This window comes from Entelurus aequoreus, linkage group LG12, assembly GCF_033978785.1.
Source record: "Entelurus aequoreus isolate RoL-2023_Sb linkage group LG12, RoL_Eaeq_v1.1, whole genome shotgun sequence".
Taxonomy (NCBI): Eukaryota; Metazoa; Chordata; class Actinopteri; order Syngnathiformes; family Syngnathidae; genus Entelurus; species Entelurus aequoreus.
The window spans coordinates 37,091,417-37,115,592 of NC_084742.1; the positions used below are offsets into that span (position 1 = coordinate 37,091,417).

A 24,176-nucleotide genomic window follows, 5' to 3' on the forward strand; every position below is an offset into this window, starting at 1 on the left:
AAAAGTCGGACAACTCCAACACCACACATAAAGTGTCATTCCAGGTCGTTACACTATGATTTACCAATTAAATGTGTGCTTATTCTAGTGTTATTTATTAGGAATCTTAATTTATAAATATTAATCATGAAATGCTGTTAGGATATTAAATAAATACTAATAAAAATATATTTTTTTACAAACAGGAAGTTGCAGGAATGAACACATAATCCCCTGCTTACATCTCATTGTGCAACATGTGAATGTTTTAATGGGAACTAAATGCAATGTCTGAAAGGGGTACAAATTCTTTCCAAAGCAGGACCTCCACCCAGACAAACAATACAAGTACACAGTTCATGAAAAACAATATTTTTTGTTATTGTCATTGTAAGTGGGCCTAAATACTTATATTAGAAATGGAAATGACTGCTGTCATTTGATTATAATAATAAGAGAATGTTGTCTGTCTATCTGTGTTGGTCCTGCGATGAGGTGGGGACTTGTCCAGGGTGTACCCCGCCTTCCGCCTGAATGCAGCTGAGATAGGCTTCAGCACCCCCTGCGACCCCGAAAGGGACAAGCGGTAGAAAATGGATGGATGGATGGAGATTTATTTAGTCAGGTTTGGGACAGGTGTGCTGCTGGTGTAGCCACAGTGTGCACGTCTGATGTTGCTCACATGGGCTCCACTGAATGCTCAGGGAGTTTTTGCGTTTGCTCACACACATGAAAAATTAGAGGGAACATTGGTCCTGTCCTTAGTTAATTAAGGTTAACGTCTCTTTTCAGCATTTATTTATGTTACGTCGGCTTAAAGTTGCTCTCCTTGTCTGCAGGCCTTCGAGAGCACACTCAAGTCCTGGGAGGACAAGATGAAGACCGACATTGACCGCAACCCCAGGGGCCGCCTTGACTCCCAGCAGTCCATGGAGTACCTGACGGAGGAGGAGTGTGCTCAGGTGCAACAGTTGGGCATCGTGGCCAGCACGCTCATCAACAAGTCAGTGCGGCTTCTTCTAAAAATGTTTTGGCAACACCCACAGTTGTCAGAACAATATTCATCCCTTCCTCCCCAGGATCAGGGAGGCCGCCAAGACCCACAAGGTGGTGGAGCAGGAGTTGGCACACCCGGTCAACGCTAGCGCAGTGGTACTAACCGAGGCCAAGCTGTCCAGTCCTGAGGTAGGGACGCCGGGCAGAGTAGGCAAATTAGTCCAGACGAGTCGACAGATGGCCTGACGGACCGACACATTACTTGTTTGTGCATGTGAAGCCAATGCATCCTTTCTATGTGAACAGTCTGAAGAGCAATACATATCTGACATATATCATAAAAACGTAATAATGCATAAAGGAATGAACAAGAAAATGTTGCTCTCTTTGACCACATGGCTTTTTATGAACAAGTATATTGCACCACATACATGTTCAGAAGGGAAGGGATTCATATGGAGACTTGCTCTTTGAAAAACTGCATGCTGTTTATTAGAGATGTCCGATAATGGCTTTTTTACCGATATCCGATATTCCGATATTGTCCAACTCTTAATTACCGATTCCGATATCAACCGATACCAATATATACAGTCGTATATATCATGTGACTGGGCCGGCACGCTGTTTGTATGGAGGAAAAGCGGACGTGACGACAGTTTGTAGAGATCGCTAAAGGCAGTGCCTTTAAGGCACGCCCCCAATAATGTTGGGGGCGTGCCCCGGGAGATTTTCGAAATTCGGGAGTCTCCCGGGAATATCGGGAGGTTGAAACCGATACCGATAATTTCCGATATCACTGTTTTACATTTATTACTGGTTGTGGCAACCTTGTCCACCATTGCACTTTTTATGCAAAGGCAAATTGGCCATCGCTAATTTTGCAACCGTTTACCCTACAGTCATATAACTTGGTATGTGACACTTGTTAGCTGCTAGTGTGCTAATGTTAGCATGTTAACATTAAAGTGCTAACTTTTTTAGCCAATTTTACACTTTTTACTCTAATTCCCCAGCCGTACACCTTAGTCATATAACTTGGTATGTGACACAAGCTAACTGTTAGCATGCTAACCTTAGCTTGCTAACATGCTAAACTTTTGAGCTTGTTTTTCAACTGTTTACACCAGAGTCATATAACTTAGTATATGACATGTGTTACCTGTTACCATGCAAACGATAGCATGCTAGCAAGCTAACTTAAGCTTGCTAACTTTTTCATATAATTTTACACTTTTTTTTTCTATTTCCGCAGCCATACACCTTTAAGTCATATATGAAATGGTATGGTATATAAAACATGCTGACTGTTATCATGCTATCGTTAGCACACATGCTAAGTGTTAACATTTTTATGTAAACATGTTACTGTTTTAGGCTAGCTCTGTGGCTCATTTTGTACAGTTACACCTAAAACTCATGGATTCAGACACTGGCCACCATCTAATAAGTACGGCGGCTTCCGGCGACCCCCAGCCAGAGGTCCGGCGCACAGATAGCAGTTCTTTTATGTGTAGAGATTCCAGTCGCTACAGATTAAGGACGTACTCAGCGTGTTTGTTCCTAAAGCATACACAAACCTTGGACAAAAAGCTTTCAGATACGCTGCTCCATGGTCATAGAATAATTTACAAAGGTTCTGAGGTCACTTGAACTGATGTTTTTGGGGGAATTTCGGGTCATTTTTAAAACTGTTTCCATTGTACTTGTTTTTACTGAAACATTTTATACATTGAGTTGACCGATCACATGTTTTTATGTTAATATACAGTATGACAGTAATGTATTTTTTAACTGAGGTGTGTGACTGCTGCTGTTTTTTGTGTTCTAATGCATATTTCTGTAACTTTGTGTTGCTGCCCAAGTCACTCTCGAAATAGAAATTTTAATTTAATTTTACCTGGTTAAATAAAGGAGCTAAAGGACCAAACTTCTTGTCCAGCATTTATAGCGCTGCTGAGTTCATCAAACAATACGACCAGTGTAACGTGCACGACTTTCACACCAACAACCGAGTAGCAACATTTTAAAGCGCATGCAGAGATGCTGACTACTCGTGATACTTCAAATGCAGCTATAGCCATCTTGGAGTCACACCTGTATACTATATAATACGCTGTTTCTATTTGCAGTGTCTGAGTCGCAGCACAGCGGTAGAAATCGTCAACAGCAGCAAAGTTCTGCAGGCAGAGACCACGATGCTTCTGGATGGAAAACATCTGGTAAATTATCTTCGCCTGCTGCCACCGTGTGACAACTTTCTGTTGTGTTGCCGGTGACACTCAGTCCGCTTCGTCTTCCCCAGTCCGAGTCCCCCGAGGAAGAGGAGCTCCGTGTGACCCTGAACAGCCTGAGTGGCGAGCTCCACAAGCTGGAAGACATCCACTGGATCTGTCCACTGATGAACTGCACTGAGGAGGTGAGGCCTGGCACACATGCACGCACACACACATTCTTGTATTTGTTACCTTCTTGAGACCTCTGAAAAATGCCTACCTCTTTAGGACCACCCTTTCTAGATATATAAAGATTTGTATCTATAACATTAATAATATATACCAACTATGCAAATATAAAAAATATTTATTTTTTAAAATTTTGTTTGTATTTGGTTTTTAATCTTCATTATTTACTTTAAGTTATTACAGTATGTCTCTATATACATATTTATTTATTATTTTTAATTAATTTTGGCCAAAGGGGGCGCATTTCAATTTCTTACACACACTTATTACATATGTTGGCCAGAGGTTGGCGCACTTCAAATTTTAACACACATTTGTTATTACATATGTTGGCCAGAGGAGCGCACTTCAAATTTTTACACACACTTTTTGTTGTTATGGATGAAGGGAGTTGTGACAGCACAGTTCCACAAGGGGGCAGTGAAGCTCTATGCTTTATTTTATATATATATATATATATATATATATATATATATATATATATATATATATATATATATATATATATATATGCAATATATATAATAATTAAACAATAATAATACAAACTAAGGAAATGGAGTGTGAACTAATATCCAAGAGTGTGTGGTGTAGACTAGGTGTGGGAATTACTTGAGTGTTTTACCGTAGTGTTGAATCGAGAGCGGGGACAAGACAAAGGAAGGTCTGAGAGACAAGCGGGAGGTCCATGGGGCTGAGAGAGAGGCGTCTAGAGGTCCGTATCCAAGTGGGAGGTCGAGATCGAAGAGGCAGTCCGGGAAGCAGGGGAACGACGACGAGGAATAACGAGACACACAGCAACGTCAACATGGGAGCTGAGGTCTGCAGTAGGATCGACAAGGTGGACAAGAGACAATCAAAATGACGGGGGAAGAAAAACAGAGAGAGCGCAAGATTGCATAAGGCACGATGATCGCTTACTGTACGCCAACAGAAGGTTATGTTTCGGCGAGGGATGGCAGGTTGTGCAGACTTTTGAAGGCAGGTCTGATCATCAGCTCCAGGTGTGCCAATTGCCGGCGATTGATTGAAGCTGTTTGCTGCCGCTGGTCTGGGGCGCGATTTGCGCGCTCTCGGATCTGCGCTCGGTGCAGCGCGCAGATGAATTGGCACTGACGCGCGCCCGGACCGTGACAGTTATTTCATATAATGACCAGAGGGGGAGCACTTTTAAAACCAACAATGTTGTCTGTCTATCTGTGTTGGCCCTGCGATGAGATGGCGACTTGTCCAGGGTGTACCCCGCCTTCCGCCCGATTGTAGCTGAGATAGGCTCCAGCGCCCCCCGCGACCCCGGAGGGAATAAGCGGTAGAAAATGGATGGATGGATGGATACAGTCAATTTGAAAAATCCCTCCATTTTGGGACACATTAATGTTGATAGATTTCACCACCAGGAGTGCAAATGAGACATTCTCTATTAGATGCAATGTTTTCCGTATTGGGACCATGATTTTGGTCCTAACTTGTTCACCGGTCCTCATATGGAAGGTACTTTTTCCTCGTTGATGTCTCAAGAAGGGTAAAAATACAATAACACACACACACACACACGCGTTCCTTTCACTTACATTGTGTACAATTGTGATTGTCCGTCCTGGCGCAGGAGTCAGTCCGTCCATGCAGCAGCAGTAAGAGCACCATGAAGCTGAAGATCCTGCCCAGGGGGAAGAAGGAGAAGGAGATGCTCTACAAGCAGAAGTCCAGCAGCTCTCTCTCAGGTTCGTGCACATGTAACTGACCTATAAGACCAACAGGGGTTTATGAAGACAGTATGGTAAGTAGGCGAAAAAGAAAACAACCAGAGGTTGTTTTTACTACTTTGAGTATTACTCTGCTGCCCTCTACTGGCAAGACAAGGTATAACGGTGATCAAGGGGATGGGTCAAATGCAGAGGACAAATTTCACCACACCTAGTGTGTGTGTGACAATCATTGGTACTTTAACTTTAACTTTAACATGCAGAAACATGGCATCTGCCTTAAAAGGGAACTGCACTTTTTAGGATTTTTGCAGATCATTCACAATCCCTATTAGTGTTGTAACGATACAAATATTTTTGGTACCGGTACTAGTATTTTATTAGTAAGTAAGCAAACAAAGGCTCCTAATTAGTCTGCTGACATATGCAATAACATATTGTGTCATTTTCCATTCTATTATTTTGTCAACATTATTAAGGACAAGTGGTAGAAAATGAATTATTAATCTACTTGTTCATTTACTGTTAATATCTGCTTACTTTCTCTTTTAACATGTTCTGTCTACACTTCTGTGAAAATGTAATAATCTCTTATTCTTCTGCTGTTTGATACTTTACATTATTTTTGGATGATACCACAAATTTGGGTATCAATCCGATACCAAGTCGTTACAGGAGCATACATTGGTCATATTCAAAGTCCTCACATGTCCAGGGACATTGTTCCTGAGTTTATAAACATAATATACATTTAAAAAAAACTAACGAAGATGTTGTGATGCCAAAAAATGTCGACGTAATCATAGTAGTATCGACTAGATACGTGCCTGTGCTTGGTATCATTACAGTGGATGTTTTTGATTGAAACTTTTATTAGTAGATTGCACAGATCCACCAATGGCGTTTGTTTACATTTTGATGCCGGTGAGCTACGGTGTGTAGTGAAGCATGTTCCTCGTACTGCAGGGATGATACTTGTAAGAAACGTACTTTAATTTGTCACCATGGAGGCGAGGATTAGTGATTTAGAAGTAGCTAAAACACTGCAGACGGCGGATGGACGTTAGTCGCTAGCTAGCTAGCCATGTCTTAAAGCACCTCTTCCTGAGGGCGTTTCTGTGTTATAACTTCACCTTTATCTTTAGTTTTTAAGCCAAAATACGTCCAATCTCCCTTTTCTGTCTACACACTGTGTCTGCTTGTAAGTACTCCGTGATTGTGTGCTACCGAGCATGCTCCTCTACTCGTAAACTCGTAAAACCAGCAATGTCATGACGTGATGACGACGCGGGCGGGTGGATCGCGGGACCAGTACGTTTCAGAGGCGATATAGTACCGAAAATGATTCATTAGTATCGCGGTACTATACTAATACCGGTATACCGTACAACCCTAATCCCTATGTGAGACAGAACGCGCATGTCTGTCTCTTTTTTGTGCATTGTAATCTGTAAAATAATGCTCGTATTAGACTAACAATGCAGCTAATTTGGGTTATGTATTCTGCCTGTAAATCTTTGTAAAACACATCCAAAAACCGTCTGCAATATTCCATTTACATGCCATCTCCTGCATATTAACCAAGTATAAGGGACATTGAACTTCTTTTAGTAACACGGCGCCTTTATCACAGAGGTATCTTACGCCTGCAGCTATTGATATACAGTACTGAGCTGCTGCGTTGCCTGTGAGTTGATAAAAGTTTGTGCTGGATTAAAACTCATGCCTCTCACCTGCATGGCAAAAGGTCGTGTCCATAAGCTGAGAAGTTGGGCAACTTTAAAATTAAATTTAGACCTGGGACAAGCGGTAAAAAAATTGTTTGCCTCTGGAGTGAGGATAACGCTGAATTCATTATCGAAACACAAGTCTGGTGCTGAAAGATATAAACATCCCATCAGTCGGCATCCCACTTTGAACTGACATTGTATAGTAAGTGATAGTATTATTATGTTAAGTTTGTATTTCTTGTTCAGCACTTAGCAATACTGCTACACAATGGTTTAGTGTTTCACTAGAGCTTGAGCTGCTCGTCACTCAGTTTGTAAAACTTGTAGTTCACCCTCCTTATATTCAGGTTAAAAAATATAAGGTTCTGGATCATTATTTGTCCCAAAGGAGTTATTTTGTCTCCCATAAAGTTTGCCGTGTGTAGTATTAGTTGTTGTTGTTGTTGTTGAAGGATATAGTGAACTTTATGATGCGCTCTCTAAATGAATGTGCCCAAAATACATTATCAAGCAATGCTTAAAATGAGCAAAATACATTATTATATCATGTTATTATGAATGTGCCCGTTACTACATTACATCTATAGTACATTTGGGAGGGTTTTTTTGGCTTTGGAGGACAAAGGATCTAATTACCTGCGTTGTTAGCTGACTCTTGCTGGCATTTATTTTCAAATGGTTGGATTGTGAATCATAGGCAAAATTACAGAAACGAGTAGAGTTCCACTTTAAAATAAAGTAACCAAACCTAAAATCAAGCCTATTCAGCATTTTTCCTGGGGGCCCACATTTTTATTGAGATAAGGACCTATTTTTATTGTTGTTTTAATAAAATGTCAATGCAAGGTTCTCTCATATCTTAAAATGTGAAGCTCACCAAATGCATAACGTTATTACTATTTTTTAAAAATCAGCTGCAAAATGTTAGTCCATTCCAGATTTTTAGCTTGAATATTCCTGCTGGAAATGCTAATATATTTCTATAAATAGGGGTACCATGCTTTTCATTAGCAATCTGTACAAAAAAGCAATCTGTCCAAAAACAGAAGCAGTTTTTCCTACAAGAAAATAATTTGTTTCAGAAACCCAAACATATTAATACAAGACACTTTTCATCGACAATAATTATTACTTTCTTGAATTTAATAGTGTTTCACCTTCTTTATCAAAGTGCTGGCACTTGCAACTTTATTTGGCCCCACGTTGGGTTATTTTGTAGGTGTACTCAATAAGGAGACTTGTGGTGTACCTGTTAGTTGGCAAAAAATGTGATGGTGTCATAGAGGGGTGAAGAAGCTGGCTTCCAGGTGGGGAACACGAGCATGTTTTGAAATAAAGACAGAGTTGAACTCACACAGTGTATTAATAACACGCCAACACTGATTCACCAATGCGTAGGATTCTTTATCTGGGCACTTGAGTTTGCGTCATGATATGTGGGCGGTTGGACTAATTTTGTCTTGTGGACGTTTTGCTATCCAATATAAGAATGTATACAAAAACTAGAGGCAAATTTTAGTGAAAAATTGGCGTATAGTTGTGAATGTATTTTAACTTCTCCTGTCAAAGTTAACACATGTGATTATTCACAAAAAATATTGCATTAATCATGTAGGATGCAGATTAATCACACACTTTATTTTGACAATACATGCTCTTTTACCTTATGGCAGTGGTTCTGAAACTGTTTTCAAAAAGAACTACTTCAGAAAACACTTGGCTCTCCAAGTACCACCATCATGACCAACATTAGAATACAGTAGTGTAGTAGGCCTAAGCATTTATTAAAAATAAGGCAGAGGTTTTATATAAACAAGTATGTCTAATATTTTTAGCTACTGTAACATTACACACTGTTTGAGCAGTAATGCTTGTTTGAATATAGTAAAATAAAACACAAACCAAGTGATTATTTTGCGTACCACTAGATGGAGCCTGCGTGCCTACCACAGTTTGAGAATCACTGCCTTATATAACCTGAAAGGCGGCCGTGTTGTTATACGGTCCTCAGGTCAACGCATACGTTAGTTCACGCTGACAAATTTAGATTCAAAATACACCCGGGCAGGACTTTAGGTAGAAACCAAAGCAATTTTGATAAATTGCAGCATTGTATTTTCTTGCCATGGAAGAACAAACATGTTTAAATATCATCTAATAGCAAAACAAGAACACAAGAACACTACTAGTACTTTGACAACAAGCAGTGGGCGACAAACAACGCTGGCGGAGTAGACCCGCCGCAATGTTGTCAACTAAAATAGCACAGATAAGTTAAGCAACACTTTTCTAACAACTGTGATAAAGTGGGATTCATTTAATTTGAGAGCCTATAGAAGCGCTATATAAATCTAATCCATTATTATTATTATTATTAATTAAACTAATTTAGGGTCTGTTCTACTAATATACAAATAACTTCTAAATAGCACGTGCAAGCTATAACATTGTGTGTGTGTGTGTGTGTGTGTGTGTGTGTGTGTGTGTGTGTGTGTGTGTGTGTATGTGTGTGTGTGTGTGTGTGTGTGTGTGTCTACTAATAGTGGCTGTGTTGCGTGTGATCTACTCAGAATGCGTCGACGATTGATAAGAAGTGCAAAAGTGGGGCAGGCCGTGCTATTTAAATGAAGTGTTTGCGTGTATAGTGGCTGTCACCATGGACACACTCATTTCCCTCCATATCCACGGCATCATATAGTTCGGCCTGTGGCGTGTTGTTGACATGCATTACACAAATGTCATACATATCACCTTTTCTAGGCTATTTTGAAGTGCGATCTAGAAAAACATAACCTATTTTTGGCAGGCGCTGAGGTGCTCTAATGGTGCATCTCGATCATTCCAGACACAAGAAAATACCTATTGCACAACATTTTTTCGTCTAGAAGATATATTATAATTAGGGCTGGGCGATATATCGAGTTTGTAAGATATATCGATATATTTTTAAACAAGATATGAATTAAGAAAATATCGTAATATCGATATAATTTATTTCACGTTAAAATGACCAAACACCGCTTATTTGTTGTGTTCTTTATTTCTCCCTCGCTTCCCACTCCCTTTCAACACTCCCCTTCCTCCTTCCAAGACATGCTTGCACATATAAGAACATCCATGATTGGTTGGTTGTTTACTATGATGAGTCACAATTGGTTGAGATTAAGGCAGAACATCAGAGGCAACATAGGGCGGGGTCATGGAACCAGGAAGGGAAATCACAACAGACATCCCAAATGACAACGAGAGAGTCGGAGAAGAGAAGAGGGAATATTCAAGCGGGCGATTTATATATTTAAAAAACTATTGGAATATGGCAGAGGGATTCTCTTCTTTAGATTTTTCTTTTAGCGATGTAGACAACGTCCAGGAAACCCACAATGTGTCTACTTGGCCACATTTGAACAAATGTATGCGTCTGGATAAAACATTCATTTGAGTTGTTTACCATGTAAGACCAAAATTAAAACTGTTCTGGAGTTGCAAAGCACATTGCACATTTCGCACGAGAAATGCTGCCAAAAATGTACGCTGAAGTGAGGAAGATCATAGCCGCACAACTAAGTTAAGTCACTTACTTGGCGCTGACCAGAACCGTACGTGTGTGACAGTCCATTACATCGTCGACTGGGAATTAAAAAGTTCCTGCCTGCAACTTAATTTTTTATCTGAGTTTGATACATTTTGTATTATTTGCAAAGCTATGTTTGTTTGTTTTATGTAGAAATTATATTTTCTGTTTTATTTATGTTATGTAATTATGTGCTACTTAAACAGTTTATTTTATGTGCTGTTAATACCCATCTTGACTAACTGGGTTAATAAAAGTGCCACTGACTTTACAGTACAGTTGTCATTCACTTCATTTTCAGTGAATCTTGCTCAAAAATGAATATCTTTATGTGTATATTTTCACCGGGATATATATTAAGATATTTATCGAATATCGAGTTTAAGTAAAAATATATCGATATATACTTTTTCGTCCATGTTGCCCAACCCTAATTATAATAATATATCTCCGACATAAAAAAACACACATCATTAATAAAAAAAAACATTTAATGAATCAATTAAATCTATTTTAATCAGCATTTTTGGCATTAATAAATGTCATTGCTGAAATATTTTGACGAGCACACAGATGGAATATTCTCTCTCCCAATCGTGTGTTTTTATCGTTCTACTTGTGTGGTTGTGCTCCTACCGCTTGGCCAGGACACATACGCAAAATATATTTGTAATCTTAATGACTTTAATCAAATGTTATTGAAATGACATGAATGAAAAAGTCAGGCCCTGCAATGGCCTTCCAAAGCCATGATGTGCGTCTTTGTGTCAGTTGGCCACTCAATGGCACTGTTGGCTTCCATCTGCCCCTCTCACTCTGCAACCAAATCGCTGTTCATGCTCTGATCCATTGATGACAAGATTCTTTTTTTACCACCTTTAGGAAGGTGGCGTCATGGTTCATTGCCTCTTTGAAAGTAACTGCCTTCCTGTGTCACAAACAAAAAAGAAGTAAGTCACAGTGAACAATATTTACAAACCCCGTTTCCATATGAGTTGGGAAATTGTGTTAGATGTAAATATAAATGGAATACAATGATTTGCAAATCGTTTTCAACCCATATTCAGTTGAATATGCTACAAAGACAACATATTTGATGTTCAAACTGATAAACATTTTTTTTTTGCAAATAATCATTAACTTTAGAATTTGATGCCAGCAACACGTGACAAAGAAGTTGGGAAAGGTGGCAATAAATACTGATAAAGTTGAGGAATGCTCATCAAACACTTACTTGGAACATCCCACAGGTGAACAGGCAAATTGGGAACAGGTGGGTGCCATGATTGTGTATAAAAGTAGATTCCATGAAATGCTCAGTCATTCACAAACAAGGATGGGGCGAGGGTCACCACTTTGTCAACAAATGCGTGAGCAAATTGTTGAACAGTTTAAGAAAAACCTTTCTCAACCAGCTATTGCAAGGAATTTAGGGATTTCACCATCTACGGTCCGTAATATCATCAAAGGGTTCAGAGAATCTGGAGAAAACACTGCACGTAAGCAGCTAAGCCCGTGACCTTCGATCCCTCAGGCTGTACTGCATCAACAAGCGACATCAGTGTGTAAAGAATATCACCACATGGGCTCAGGAACACTTCAGAAACCCACTGTCAGTAACTACAGTTGGTCGCTACATCTGTAAGTGCAAGTTAAAACTCTCCTATGCAAGGTCAAAACCGTTTATCAACAACACCCAGAAACGCCGTCGGCTTCGCTGGGCCTGAGCTCATCTAAGATGGACTGATACAAAGTGGAAAAGTGTTCTGTGGTCTGACGAGTCCACATTTCAAATTGTTTTTGGAAACTGTGGACGTCGTGTCCTCCGGACCAAAGAGGAAAAGAACCATCCGGATTGTTATAGGCGCAAAGTTGAAAAGCCAGCATCTGTGATGGTATGGGGGTGTATTAGTGCCCAAGACATGGGTAACTTACACATCTGTGAAGGCACCATTAATGCTGAAAGGTACATACAGGTTTTGGAGCAACATATGTTGCCATCCAAGCAACGTTACCATGGACGCCCCTGCTTATTTCAGCAAGACAATGCCAAGCCATGTGTTACATCAACATGGCTTCATAGTAAAAGAGTGCGGGTACTAGACTGGCCTGCCTGTAGTCCAGACCTGTCTCCCATTGAAAATGTGTGGCGCATTATGAAGCCTAAAATACCACAACGGAGACCCCCAGACTGTTGAACAACTTAAGCTGTACATCAAGCAAGAATTGGAAAGAATTCCACCTGAGAAGCTTAAAAAATGTGTCTCCTCAGTTCCCAAACGTTTACTGCGTGTTGTTAAAAGGAAAGGCCATGTAACACAGTATGTGTTACATGGTATGTGGGCTTGTATTAAGCTTCAGGGAGTTGAACGCCCCTGCCTTACATAGTTCCGGGTCACCCTTGGGCAAGGTGTAGCACCCGAATGCCCCCCCCCATCAGGGTTACGATACCCCACCATGAAAAACACAAAGAGAAGATGCGTTACCCGGCCCGGAGGAAGCCCGGGGCCCTCCTCTGGAGCTAGGCCCGGAGGCAGGGCTTGCCAGCGAGCGCCTGGTGGCCGGGCTAGCCACGGAGCCCGGCCGGGCACAGCCCGAAGAAGCTACGTGGACACACCATCTTCTCCAACACGTGGGCCCACCACCCGCGGTCGGAATCAGTGGGGTCGAGTGCGCTGCCAAGTGGATAGCAGTGAAAGTGGAGGCTCCAGACGGACCAATTCGGAGCAGCAGAGGCTGACTTTCGGGACGTGGAACGTCTCTACGCTGGTGGGGAAGGAGCCTGAGCTTGTGCGAGAGGTGGAGCGCTACCGGTTGGATCTGGTGGGGCTTACCTCTACGCATAGCAAGGTCTCTGAAACCACACTCCTGGACAAGGGATGGACCTTGTTCACTTCTGGAGTTGCTCAGGGTGTGAGGGCACAGGCGGGTGTGGGGATACTCACGAGTCCCCGGCTGAGTGCCTGTACGTTGGAGTTCACCCCGGTGGACAAGCGGGTCGCCTCCCTTCGCCTTAGGGTTGGAGGGGGGACAACTCTGACTGTTGTTTGTGCGAACGCACCAAACAAGAGTTCAGAGTATTCGGCCTTCTTGGATACCTTGCATGGGGTCCTGTATGGGGCGCCGGCAGGGGATTCCATAGTCTTGCTGGGGGACTACAACGCGCACGTGGGCAATGACAGTGATACTTGGACTGGCGTGATTGGGAGGCACGGTCTCCCTGATCTGAACCTGAGTGGTGAATTGTTATTGGACTTCTGTGCTAGTCACGGACTTGCGATAACAAACACCATGTTCAAGCATAAGGATGCTCATAGGTGTACCTGGTACCAGAGCACCCTAGGCCAAAGATTAATGATCGATTTTGTAATCGTATCAGCTGATCTGAGGCCGTATGTTTTGGACACTCGGGTGAAGAGAGGGGCTGAACTGTCAACTGATCACCATCTGGTGGTGAGTTGGGTCAGATGGCGGGGGGAACCTCTGGACAGACCTGGCAAACCCAAGCGTGTAGTGCGGGTGAACTGGGAACGTTTGGAGGAGTCCTCTGTCCGGAAGGACTTCAACTCCCACCTCCGGGGGGACTTCTCTGCCATCCCTGTGGAGGTTGGGGACATTGAACAGGAATGGGCAATGTTCAAAGCCTCTATTGCTAAAGCTGCATCTGCGGTAACCCTCGAACACCCTGGTGGACAGTGGTGGTCAGGGAAGCCGTCCGACTGAAGAAGGAGTCCTACCGGGGTATGTTATCCCGGGGGACTCCGGAGGCAGTTGCAAGGTACCGACAGGCCGGAAGGGCAGCGGCCGTGGCTGTGGACGAGGCTAAGCAGAGGGTGTTGGAGCTGTTCGGGGAATCCATGGAGAAGGACTATCGGGCGGCACCAAAGCTGTTCTGGAAGACCATACGGCACCTCAGGAGAGGGAAGCAGGGAACCATCCAAGCTGTGTATGGCAAGGATGGGACTTTGCTGACTTCAAGTGAGGAAGTCGTAGGGCGTTGGAAAGAGCACTTTGAGGAACTCCTGAACCCAATTACATCAGACACACCCTCCCTGATAGGAGCAGGGCCTGAGGATGATGGGGGCTCGGCGTCGATCTCTCGGAGTGAAGTCACTGAGGTAGTTAGACAACTCCACAGTGGCAAAGCTCCGGGGGTTGACGAGATCCGTCCAGAAATGCTGAAGGCTCTGGGTGTTGAGGGGATGTCTTGGTTGATACGCCTTTTCAACATTGCGTGGAAGTCTGGGACAGTGCCGAGGGAGTGGCAGACTGGGGTGGTGGTTCCCCTTTTCAAAAAGGGGGACCAGAGGGTGTGTGCTAATTACAGGGGTATCACACTACTCAGCCTCCCCGGGAAAGTTTACGCCAAGGTACTGGAAAGGAGGGTCCGGCCGATAGTCGAACCTCAGATTCAAGAGGAGCAATGTGGATTCCGTCCTGGTCGTGGAACAACTGACCAGCTCTTTACTCTTGCGGGAATCCTGGAGAAGGCCTGGGAGTATGCCTATCCAGTCTACATGTGCTTTGTGGATTTGGAGAAGGCGTATGACCGCGTCCCCCGGGAGATCTTGTGGGAGGTGCTGAGGGAGTACGGAGTGAGGGGAACCCTGCTGAGGGCCATCCAATCTCTGTACAACCAAAGCGAGAGTTGTGTCCGGGTGCTTGGATGTAAGTCGGATCCGTTTCCACCTATCCTGTTTGTGATTTTCATGGACAGGATTTCTAGGCGGAGTCGTGGCCATGGCGGAGAGGGTATACGTCTTGGGGGGCTAAAGGTTGCGTCACTGCTCTTTGCAGATGATGTCGTCCTGATGGCACCTTCGGTTCGTGACCTTCAGCTCTCACTGGATCGGTTCGCAGCCGAGTGTTCAGCGGCTGGAATGAGGATCAGCATCTCCAAATCTGAGGCCATGGTTCTCAGCAGGAAACCGATGGATTGTACAGTCCAGGTAGGGGACGAGACTCTGTCACAGGTGGAGGAGTTTAAGTATCTTGGAGTCTTGTTCACGAGTGAGGGAAAGATGGAGAAGGAAATCAGCCGGAGAATCGGAGCAGCTGGGGCAGTATTGCAGTCTCTCTGCCGCACTGTTGTGACAAAACGAGAGCTGAGCCAGAAGGCAAAGCTCTCGGTCTACCGAGCTATCTACATTCCTACTCTCACCTATGGTCATGAAGTGTGGGTCATGACCGAAAGAATAAGCTCGCGGATACAAGCGGCCGAAATGAGTTTCCTCAGAAGGGTGGCTGGCATCTCCCTTAGAGATAGGGTGAGAAGCTCAGTCACCCGAGAGAGACTCGGAGTAGAGCCGCTGCTCCTTCGCTTGGAAAGGAGCCAGCTCAGGTGGTTCGGGCATCTCGTGCGGATGCCTCACGAGCGTCTCCCTAGGGAGGTCCTCGTTGCATGTCCCACTGGGAGGAGGCCCCGCGGCAGGCCAAGGAACAGATGGGGGGATTACATCTCCTCTCTGGCCTGGGAACGCTTCGGGATTCCCCAGGAAGAAGTCGCTAATGTTGCTCTGGAGAGGGAAGTCTGGGGGTCTTTGTTGGAGCTGTTGTCCCCACGACCCGATTCCGGATAAGCGGTTGAAGATGGATGGATGGATGGATGTAACACAGTGGTGAACATGCCCTTTCCCAACTACTTTGGCTCGTGTTGCAGCCATGAAATTCTAAGTTAATTATTATTTGCAAAAAAAAAATAAAGTCTATCAGTTTGAACATCAAATATCTTGTCTTTGTAGTGCATTCAACTGAATATGGGTTGAAAAGGACTTGCAAATCATTGTATTCCGTTTATATTTACATCTAACACAATTTCCCAACTCATATGGAAACTGGGTTTGTATCATAAATCTCCTTTTGCTTGAACAACTTGGGGCATTTAAGGACTGGTAAACAATTTGAACTCTGCACATGTGACATGAGTGTGTGTGTGTGGCTGCATCATGCCATGCTAATCATACTGTGCTGCACCTGCACTTTCTGAGTCTGCAAGCTTAAAAAACCCTAAAAGTTCATAAATGAAATGCAGTATTAGTTATTTGTGCCTTTGCTTTAGGAACGTGGGATGTCAAAACTCCTGAAGCAGAATTGTCGGGCAACTGAGGGAGATCTTTTCCATCACCTTGGCAACCAGAGGTGAAGCGATGCCCTCGGCCCCCGCCCTGTCGTTATCCTCCCTGTTGTGACCAGGTGGGCTGACAGAGGTGGGACCATCGTTGTTTTACTTCCTGTTGTTTTTGTTTTTCAAAGAAGCCTCGCTTGCATTGCTGTGGTGAAAGAACTTCTCGTTTAGTGAGGTTTTTTTTTGGTTTGTTCCAAACTGAGTGTTTACACGGTGCTCTCCTTGCATGCCGAGCACAGCAATCTTTGTTTTGGACCTCTCGAGTCCAACGTCGGAAAGCGAAAACAGCCTTCAGACTCCGGTGAGACTCGGTTCTCGTTGCTACTGCCAATGCAACCTCAGACTTGCAGAATATCTTAAATGTTGCAAAAAAGAAGTAACATACTGAATGTATTTGTGTGTTGAGCTGTGAATTGTTGAAATAATAATATAATTAACGATCATTTACACATGCAACATGAAGGTGTGATGGTTCTAAAGTGGTTCTTAGTATGTCGTGGCCTCCGACAGGTACTCAGAGGTCATTTGTGGCCATTCAGGGCACGCTAACAAACTGCTGAATGTAGATGTAATGCACGAATGTGAGATTTATTTTTTATTTTTTATGCTTTGCCAACGCTTCTTACAATCTCTAGTGGCTTTGCAGCTTCCCCTTTGCCTTTTAAAGACTACGATTAGAATAAATAATGGATAGAAATAGGCCAAACATGACGACGATCACGCCAATATATGAGTGTCGCAGTAGATGTTTATAGTCAGGGCTGCATCTTATTGACCCCGATTTAAGACCACTCCCCTTTGTCAAGTCCTGTTTTACTTTTGAACCTGTTAACCAGGCACCTGCTGGTTTGCATGAATCATCTCAAGAAAACCTGCCTCTTTCAGACTACCGTATATAAGACAAAACCGTCTTAGATCCTGGTTATTTGTCATCAGAAAGAAAAAAAAAGTGTGTTCATTTATTTCGCTCTCGTTAAGATTTAGACAATACTAGCCTTTACTGTAGTGACGCTACACTGCCATATTATTACGAGCCTTTAAAAAGTTGACGTCGTCGTTATCTCTTCGTTCATTTTTCTACGCTGACTTCCATTCTTGGTTAGACTGCATCCATCGTGTGCCACCTTCTCACCTTGGAGGCTTTAGTGGTGCTTGTGCCAAGCAGAGCGACACATTCCAGGTGTGTGTGTGTGTGTGTGTGTGCGCGTGTGTGTTGTACATTTCAAAGTTTACTGTATCTTTGCCTTGCACTTTACCAACAAAGAGGGGAAATATGCGCATGTGTGTGTGTGTGTGCGTGTGTTTACAAGCGTGTGTATAATTAGGTGAAGACTAATATTTATGGCAAAAATGCTAACTATATCCACATGATGACATCGGTGGCTGTGTAGTTCCTCCTCCATGTGACCACGGTAACCATGCGAAGCTTTACGCCAAAGCTGAAGAACATGTTGTCAGGACTTAAGGAAATCACTGATGAAGTTAAAATGTTTGAATTGTTATTAACAACTTGTTCTGAACAAATGATTGCAACTTGTGTGTGTTGATTTTTTTTTTCAACCAAAGCTCATATTATATATATTTAATTTTTTTTTTTAACAAGATTGTTTTAATTTAATTTAATGAGATTTAGATAGGATTCGGCCATGCTCCTTGTTTGCACGACCGTGTGCGTTGCCCGTTGTTCTATATTGTGCTGTTGTCTGCGGCGTGCAACAAAAGACGGCAAGCTTTGGAGATTAAAAAGAATTTAATGGTGTGTGGAATGTGTGTCTGCTGCTTCTTTCTTGAAGATTTACATAGCATGTTCTGGTCATGGTGTTGTAAACTACTTTATTAGCATATGATTATGGTAAAAATGTAACTTTAACATTGGAATAGCTTCTCAAATCGTCATGTGTTCAATGGTCACTACATCTGAGGACGTGAAAGACCAAGTTTGAACGCAATCTAAGACACTTTGTCAAAGTTAGTACTACCGTTGTTCGCATTCAAACCTTTGTAGCTCGCTAAACGTGTTTGCCAATCTTTGCCAGCACGAGTTGAGCAGTTGAAATGAGCTGTAACTTAACTTCTAATGTGTAACATGCACCTTAACCCAGTGGTTCTCAAACTGTGGTGCGCAAACTAATAGTGACACACAGAGTCGTGTATTAAGAGAATATAACGGCGCATGATGCTACCAAGGACATGTGCCCGGAAGCATGCGTTGTGGCCATTCTGACATTAGTTGTCAAGACTTAATAAACCAAAATAATTTGTCTTAATATAGTTCTAAACATACTCCAGCTCATAAACTTACAAAAAAACATGCTTTTATTTCGTCAAAGTATAATTTTGCAGCTGCATTTGGCGCACTCTGCTGCTGCATTCCTGCAGTGTTTAGTGACCAGCAGGCTCTCTAACACAGTGGCACAAGAATAAAAAATTAAAAAATATGTATATATATATTTTTTTATTAAATCAACATAAAAAAACACAAGATACACTTACAATTAGTGCCCCAACCCAAAAAACCTCCCTCCCCCATTTACACTCATTCGCACAAAAGGGTTGTTTCTTTCTGTTATTATTATTTCTGGTTCCTACATTATATATCAATATAGATCACATGATTGTATTTTTTTATGACAAAAAAAAAATAATAGTTTTTTGTGGTCCAGAACATAGTTTGAAGTATTTCTTGCAACTTAATGTTTATTTATTTATTATTTAGATTTTTTACATGAGATTTTCAGTTAATTTTCTCATCTGTTATTACACCCAAAATGTGGTTTATTTTACTTTTTCAATGTCTACTCCGTCTATTTGTGTTTGACTTTCTCTTCTCCTGTTACTTGATTGCATTATTTTAGTTTCACTAATATTCAAAGAGTCTGTTTTTGTCAAACCATCTTTTTAATTTGTTCATTTATTGTATTATTTCTATTAGCTTCTGTGTGTTCTCTCCTGAACAAAACGCAGTTGTTAAGTTAAAGTACCACTGATAGTCACACACACACACTAGGTGTGGTGAAATTACCCTGTGCATTTGACCCGTCCCCTTGTTCCACCCCCTGGGAGGTGAGGGTAGCAGTGAGCAGCAGCGGTGGCCGGTGATTTAACCACCAATTCCAACCCTTGATGCTGAGTGCTGTGTCATGTGTTTACCTGGCACAAGACATCGTAGTTGGTGGCTCTCCAGTGCGGACAACGAACCTTCACTTCCCATATTGTCTTCTTTCCGGGTTGCGCAGAAAGCGATGTAAAAGCTTTTCATAATTCTGGCGGGTGGATCAGTCCCATGCTGCACAACGGGGATTTTTTACATGTCGAAAAACTAACGAGGAAGCGCCGCAAACACGTAACATCACCTCAACATTGGTAGCAAACATGGTCTCCCGTACTCACGTGAGTGCCTTTTGACCAATGGCCTAAAACCGGAGTGGCCATACTCTCTTAAAACACGATTCTGGTGGTGCGCCAAATAATCACCTAATTAAATACTCAAAACACAGTGTTACTGTTCAAACTGTGTGCAATGTTGTCGTGGCCATAAACATGAAATATACTTTTTAAATAAAACATCTGCCTTGTTTTTAGTAGTTAGGCCTACTAAGCAAGTGTATTTAAATGTTGGTCATTATGGTAGTACTTGGAGAGCCAAGTGTTTTCGTAGGTGGGACTTGGTCAAAAAAAGTTTGAGAACCACTGCCTTTTTGGTTTAATTTCTGTTTTCATCATGCAATTTAAAAAATACAACCATATTATATACATTTAAAAAACATTTTTTTAAATATTTATTTTAATAACTGCGTGGGTTCCCTCCGGGTACTCAGGCTTCTTTCTACCACCAAAGACATGCACCTAGTGTGTGAATGTGAGTGTGAATGTTGTCTGTCTATTTGTGTTGGCCCTGTGATGAGGTGGCGACTTGTCCAGGGTGTACCCTGCCTTCCGCCCGATTGTAGCTGAGATAGGCTCCAGCACCCCCCGCGACCCCAAACGGGACAAGCGGTAGAAAATGGATGGATGGATGGATCATGCAATTTAAATAATAAAACCATATTATATACATTTACAAAACATTTTTTTAAATATTTATTTTAATAACTGCGTGGGTTCCCTCCGGGTACTAAGGCTTCCACCCACCTCCAAAGACATGCACCTGGGGATAGGTTGATTGGCAACACTAAAATTGGCCCTAGTGTATGAATGTAAGTGTGAATGTTGTCTGTCTATTTGTGTTGGCCCTGTGATGAGGTGGCGACTTGTCCAGGGTGTACCCCGCCTTCCGCCCGATTGTAGCTGAGATAGGCTCCAGCGACCCCAAAAGGGACAAGCGGTAGAAAATGGATGGATGGAACACGCAGGATAAATAAATACACTGTGTGTCAAAATGCATTTAATTTAATCACACTTTAACTACCACAATACAATAATACAATATATTGAATGATACAAAATATAGATTCCATTTATAATACTTTTTCCAATACATCACAAACATGTATCTGTACACAATTTTACGGTTTTGATCATTTTATAACAAGTGAAGATGATGAGTCTAAAATTAACTTGGGTAGGACAGAAAACCTTTAGATGTATTTTTGGGACATAAAACAGCTCATTCTGAGACTATAAATGTCACTAGCTGACAGGATTTAAATTTAGATGTTTAAATTTGCACCATGTCATGATGTCATAGTTGTTTAGCACTGATGCTTTACATGATTACTTGTGTTGATAACAAAAACAAGACTTAATTGTGCTGTTTGCAAACTTTACACCAGTGGTCTGCATTAAATCCCGCCCTCTTCCGGCTTTCCCCTTATTGTTTACACCCTTTGGCCCCGCCTCTGAATTAGACTTGATTGACGTCAGGCTATTGCGCATGCGCACATGCTATCGCTGGAGCGGCAGCTGGAACTCCAAGTCACTAACAACTTCAAGTTCTAGTCTTACTTCTTTTTAAACGTGTTTCCTTCTCAAAATGGACAGAAGGAGAGTGGACACCATCTCTGCCCGCGTGGACGCTGCCGTCGCGTCTTCTGGTAGGACTGATTTGCTATTTTTAGACCTATTTTAATACGTGTAAGGGTATTCTTCTTTTTAAAAGTGCCTCATTTGTCATGTCCTGTAAAAACTAGACGTTAATTTATTTTCAATCATCTTCTATGTGTTAAAAGCACCAGAAAAAAAAACGTTTATTTTTTCGAGTTAAGTGTGTTTTGAACATGCATACAATTACAACATGACACATCACAGTTTCCAGTTTTCAACATGTTCGAAAAGGAGTAGGAAGAAGCAGAGTTTATCTAATTATACCCCTTTTCCATTACATAGCAATTGTAAACACTTTTGTTCACTTCCTGTTCTCAATTTACTCACAATATACTCCAATAATAATCATAAGTGAAGTAAGTTTTATTTCATATAGTGAGATGAATAAGATTATCAGTAAGTTCAGAAAGTTTATTGTGGTTCTTCTTTTTTGTACTTTTGTAAACACTTTGTTTGAACAGTTTCCTAAAATGGATTATATTAGTACATTGTTTGATTTCTTAATCCAGTCCATAATTTAATTCCACATACTGATATACTAAAGGTTTTAAGTGTTGTACGAGCATACAAATGTTTGAAATAAAAAAATGTATCTAAGGTTATATTTCTCCTTTTGTTGAGAAGAATTGTTGTACATTCTTGGGTAGCAGGTTATAGTTCGCTTTGTACAAAATTGTAGCTGTTTGCAAATTCACTATATCGTGGCATTTTAATATTGTTGATTCAATAAATAAAGGGTTTGTATGTTCTCTATATCCAACATTATGTATTATTGTAATTGATCTCTTGTAACAGTTGGTAAATAAGTGTACTTTTGTAGTTATTTCTGCACAATAATGGTAACACTAGCGAGCATTAAAGAATATGAAGTGATTTTTGGTCCAATAAATATTTCGCTTTATTCAGTATTGATGTATTTTTTGCCACCTTATGTTGTATATTTTTTATGCAATTTCCAGTTCATTTTATCATCAATAATTTCACTTAGAAATGTTATATAATTTACTCTTTCTGTTCTGTCTATTTGTATTAGTGTTTGACTTTCCTTTCTACTGCTACTGAATAGCATTATTTTAGTTTTACTGAGATTCAAAGAGTCAGTTTTTTGTCAAACCATCTTTTTAATCTATTCATATCTTCTGTTATTTGTATTAGCGTTTGTGTGTTATCTCCTGAACAAAACACTGTTGTATCGTCTGCAAATAATAACTTTAATTTTTTGTAACTTTACCAATGTCATTTATATTAAGATTGAACAATTTTGGTTCAAGTATTGATCCCTGCTGTACGGCACAGGATATATTTAGCGATATATTTTGTAAATGTGTGTTCACCTAGCTTCACGTATTGCTTCCTCTTGGTTAAGTAGCTTCTAATTCAGTTTAAGACCAACCCTCTGATGCCATAACGTTCTAATTGTTCTATTTAAAATAATGTGATTAATGTGTCAAAAGCTTTAGTTAGATCAATAAACGCTGCTGCACATTAGCATCTATTGCTTTGGTAATTTCCTCTATTTCAATTAATGCCATCGATGTTGAAATATTAGCTCTGAGTCAGTATTGGTTCTCAGTGAGTATTCTGTTTGTTTATGAAACTCTCTAATCTGTTATTAAACAGTTTTTCGATGATTTTAGAAAGTTGTGTAAGTAAAGAAACGGGTCTATAATTTGTAAATCTGTGTTTGTCTCCAGTCTTATAACTTGGTACAACTTAAGCTATTTTGCCTGCTTTTTAAATGATGGCTTCCTGATATACATTAATGGTCCTGAGATCTCTGCAATAACTTTTTTTATTGTTTCCACATCAATCCTGTTACAATTGATTGAAGTCTTGGATTTGCAGTTTTTCATGATTTTAACTATTTCCTCTGTGTGCCTTTCGTGAGGAACAGTGAGTTGGGATTTCTATCTATTGTTTCAATGAAGTCCTTGAAACTGTGGCTGGAATAGTTTCCTTCAGTTTGTAAGTCGTCATAAAAATGGGGTCCCACAGTACATTTTTGAGATCCCACTTTTTTGTAACCGTTTTGAAAACAAATGATAAATGTATGCATTATCCTGTTTTAACTCACATTCTGTATTGTGTTTTGGAAAAAGCTTGTCATACACGTTACTTAATTCATTAACAAAAATAATACAAAAAACACATTTTTATGCATATGTAAATGTATTCAGTTATAAACATTCATTCACTTTCTTCTTTCCTTCATGGATCTAAACTTTACCGCTGCCGGTATTTTTGTCCATATTTTTATTTAATAGGTTGTAGGTGTTTTTATTTCAGTATAAAAGTGTTTTGCTTCGGGCATGAAATTATGATAATGGTGTGCCAGGGCCTACATACATTATTTAACGCATACGTCTCTAGACTCTACATCACCTTCAGATCTATCCGTCAATTCTAAGTTAAAAAAACAACAACTGTATATGTATGTATATGTATGTATGTGTGTGTGTTTTTTTTTAGTTTGTTTTCTGCCCTTTTTGTCAAATAAAACTTTTTTTTTTTAGGGCAAAAAATATTTTTCAAAGTGGAATATTTGATGTGAAGTAATCTGAGCCT

General features: G+C 41.1%; 1 protein-coding gene across 3 annotated transcripts in view; it reads left to right on the forward strand.

The window, feature by feature from the left end:
- The window catches only part of si:dkey-172j4.3 (diacylglycerol kinase delta), a 106,327-nt gene that overhangs the window by 74,765 nt on the left and 7,386 nt on the right, over nucleotides 1–24,176 (forward strand). The window contains exons 26-32 of one of the 3 annotated variants that reach the window (XM_062065919.1): nucleotides 819–982; nucleotides 1,059–1,164; nucleotides 3,108–3,197; nucleotides 3,281–3,394; nucleotides 5,047–5,161; nucleotides 11,327–11,394; nucleotides 16,503–18,334. In XM_062065919.1, the coding sequence (XP_061921903.1) occupies nucleotides 819–982; nucleotides 1,059–1,164; nucleotides 3,108–3,197; nucleotides 3,281–3,394; nucleotides 5,047–5,161; nucleotides 11,327–11,358 (621 nt within the window). In that variant the 3' untranslated portion in view covers nucleotides 11,359–11,394; nucleotides 16,503–18,334. Of the gene's footprint in view, nucleotides 1–818; nucleotides 983–1,058; nucleotides 1,165–3,107; nucleotides 3,198–3,280; nucleotides 3,395–5,046; nucleotides 5,162–11,326; nucleotides 11,395–16,502; nucleotides 18,335–21,548; nucleotides 21,602–24,176 lie in introns of those variants that run through there. The other 2 variants (XM_062065917.1, XM_062065918.1) reach the window with 2 other exon arrangements.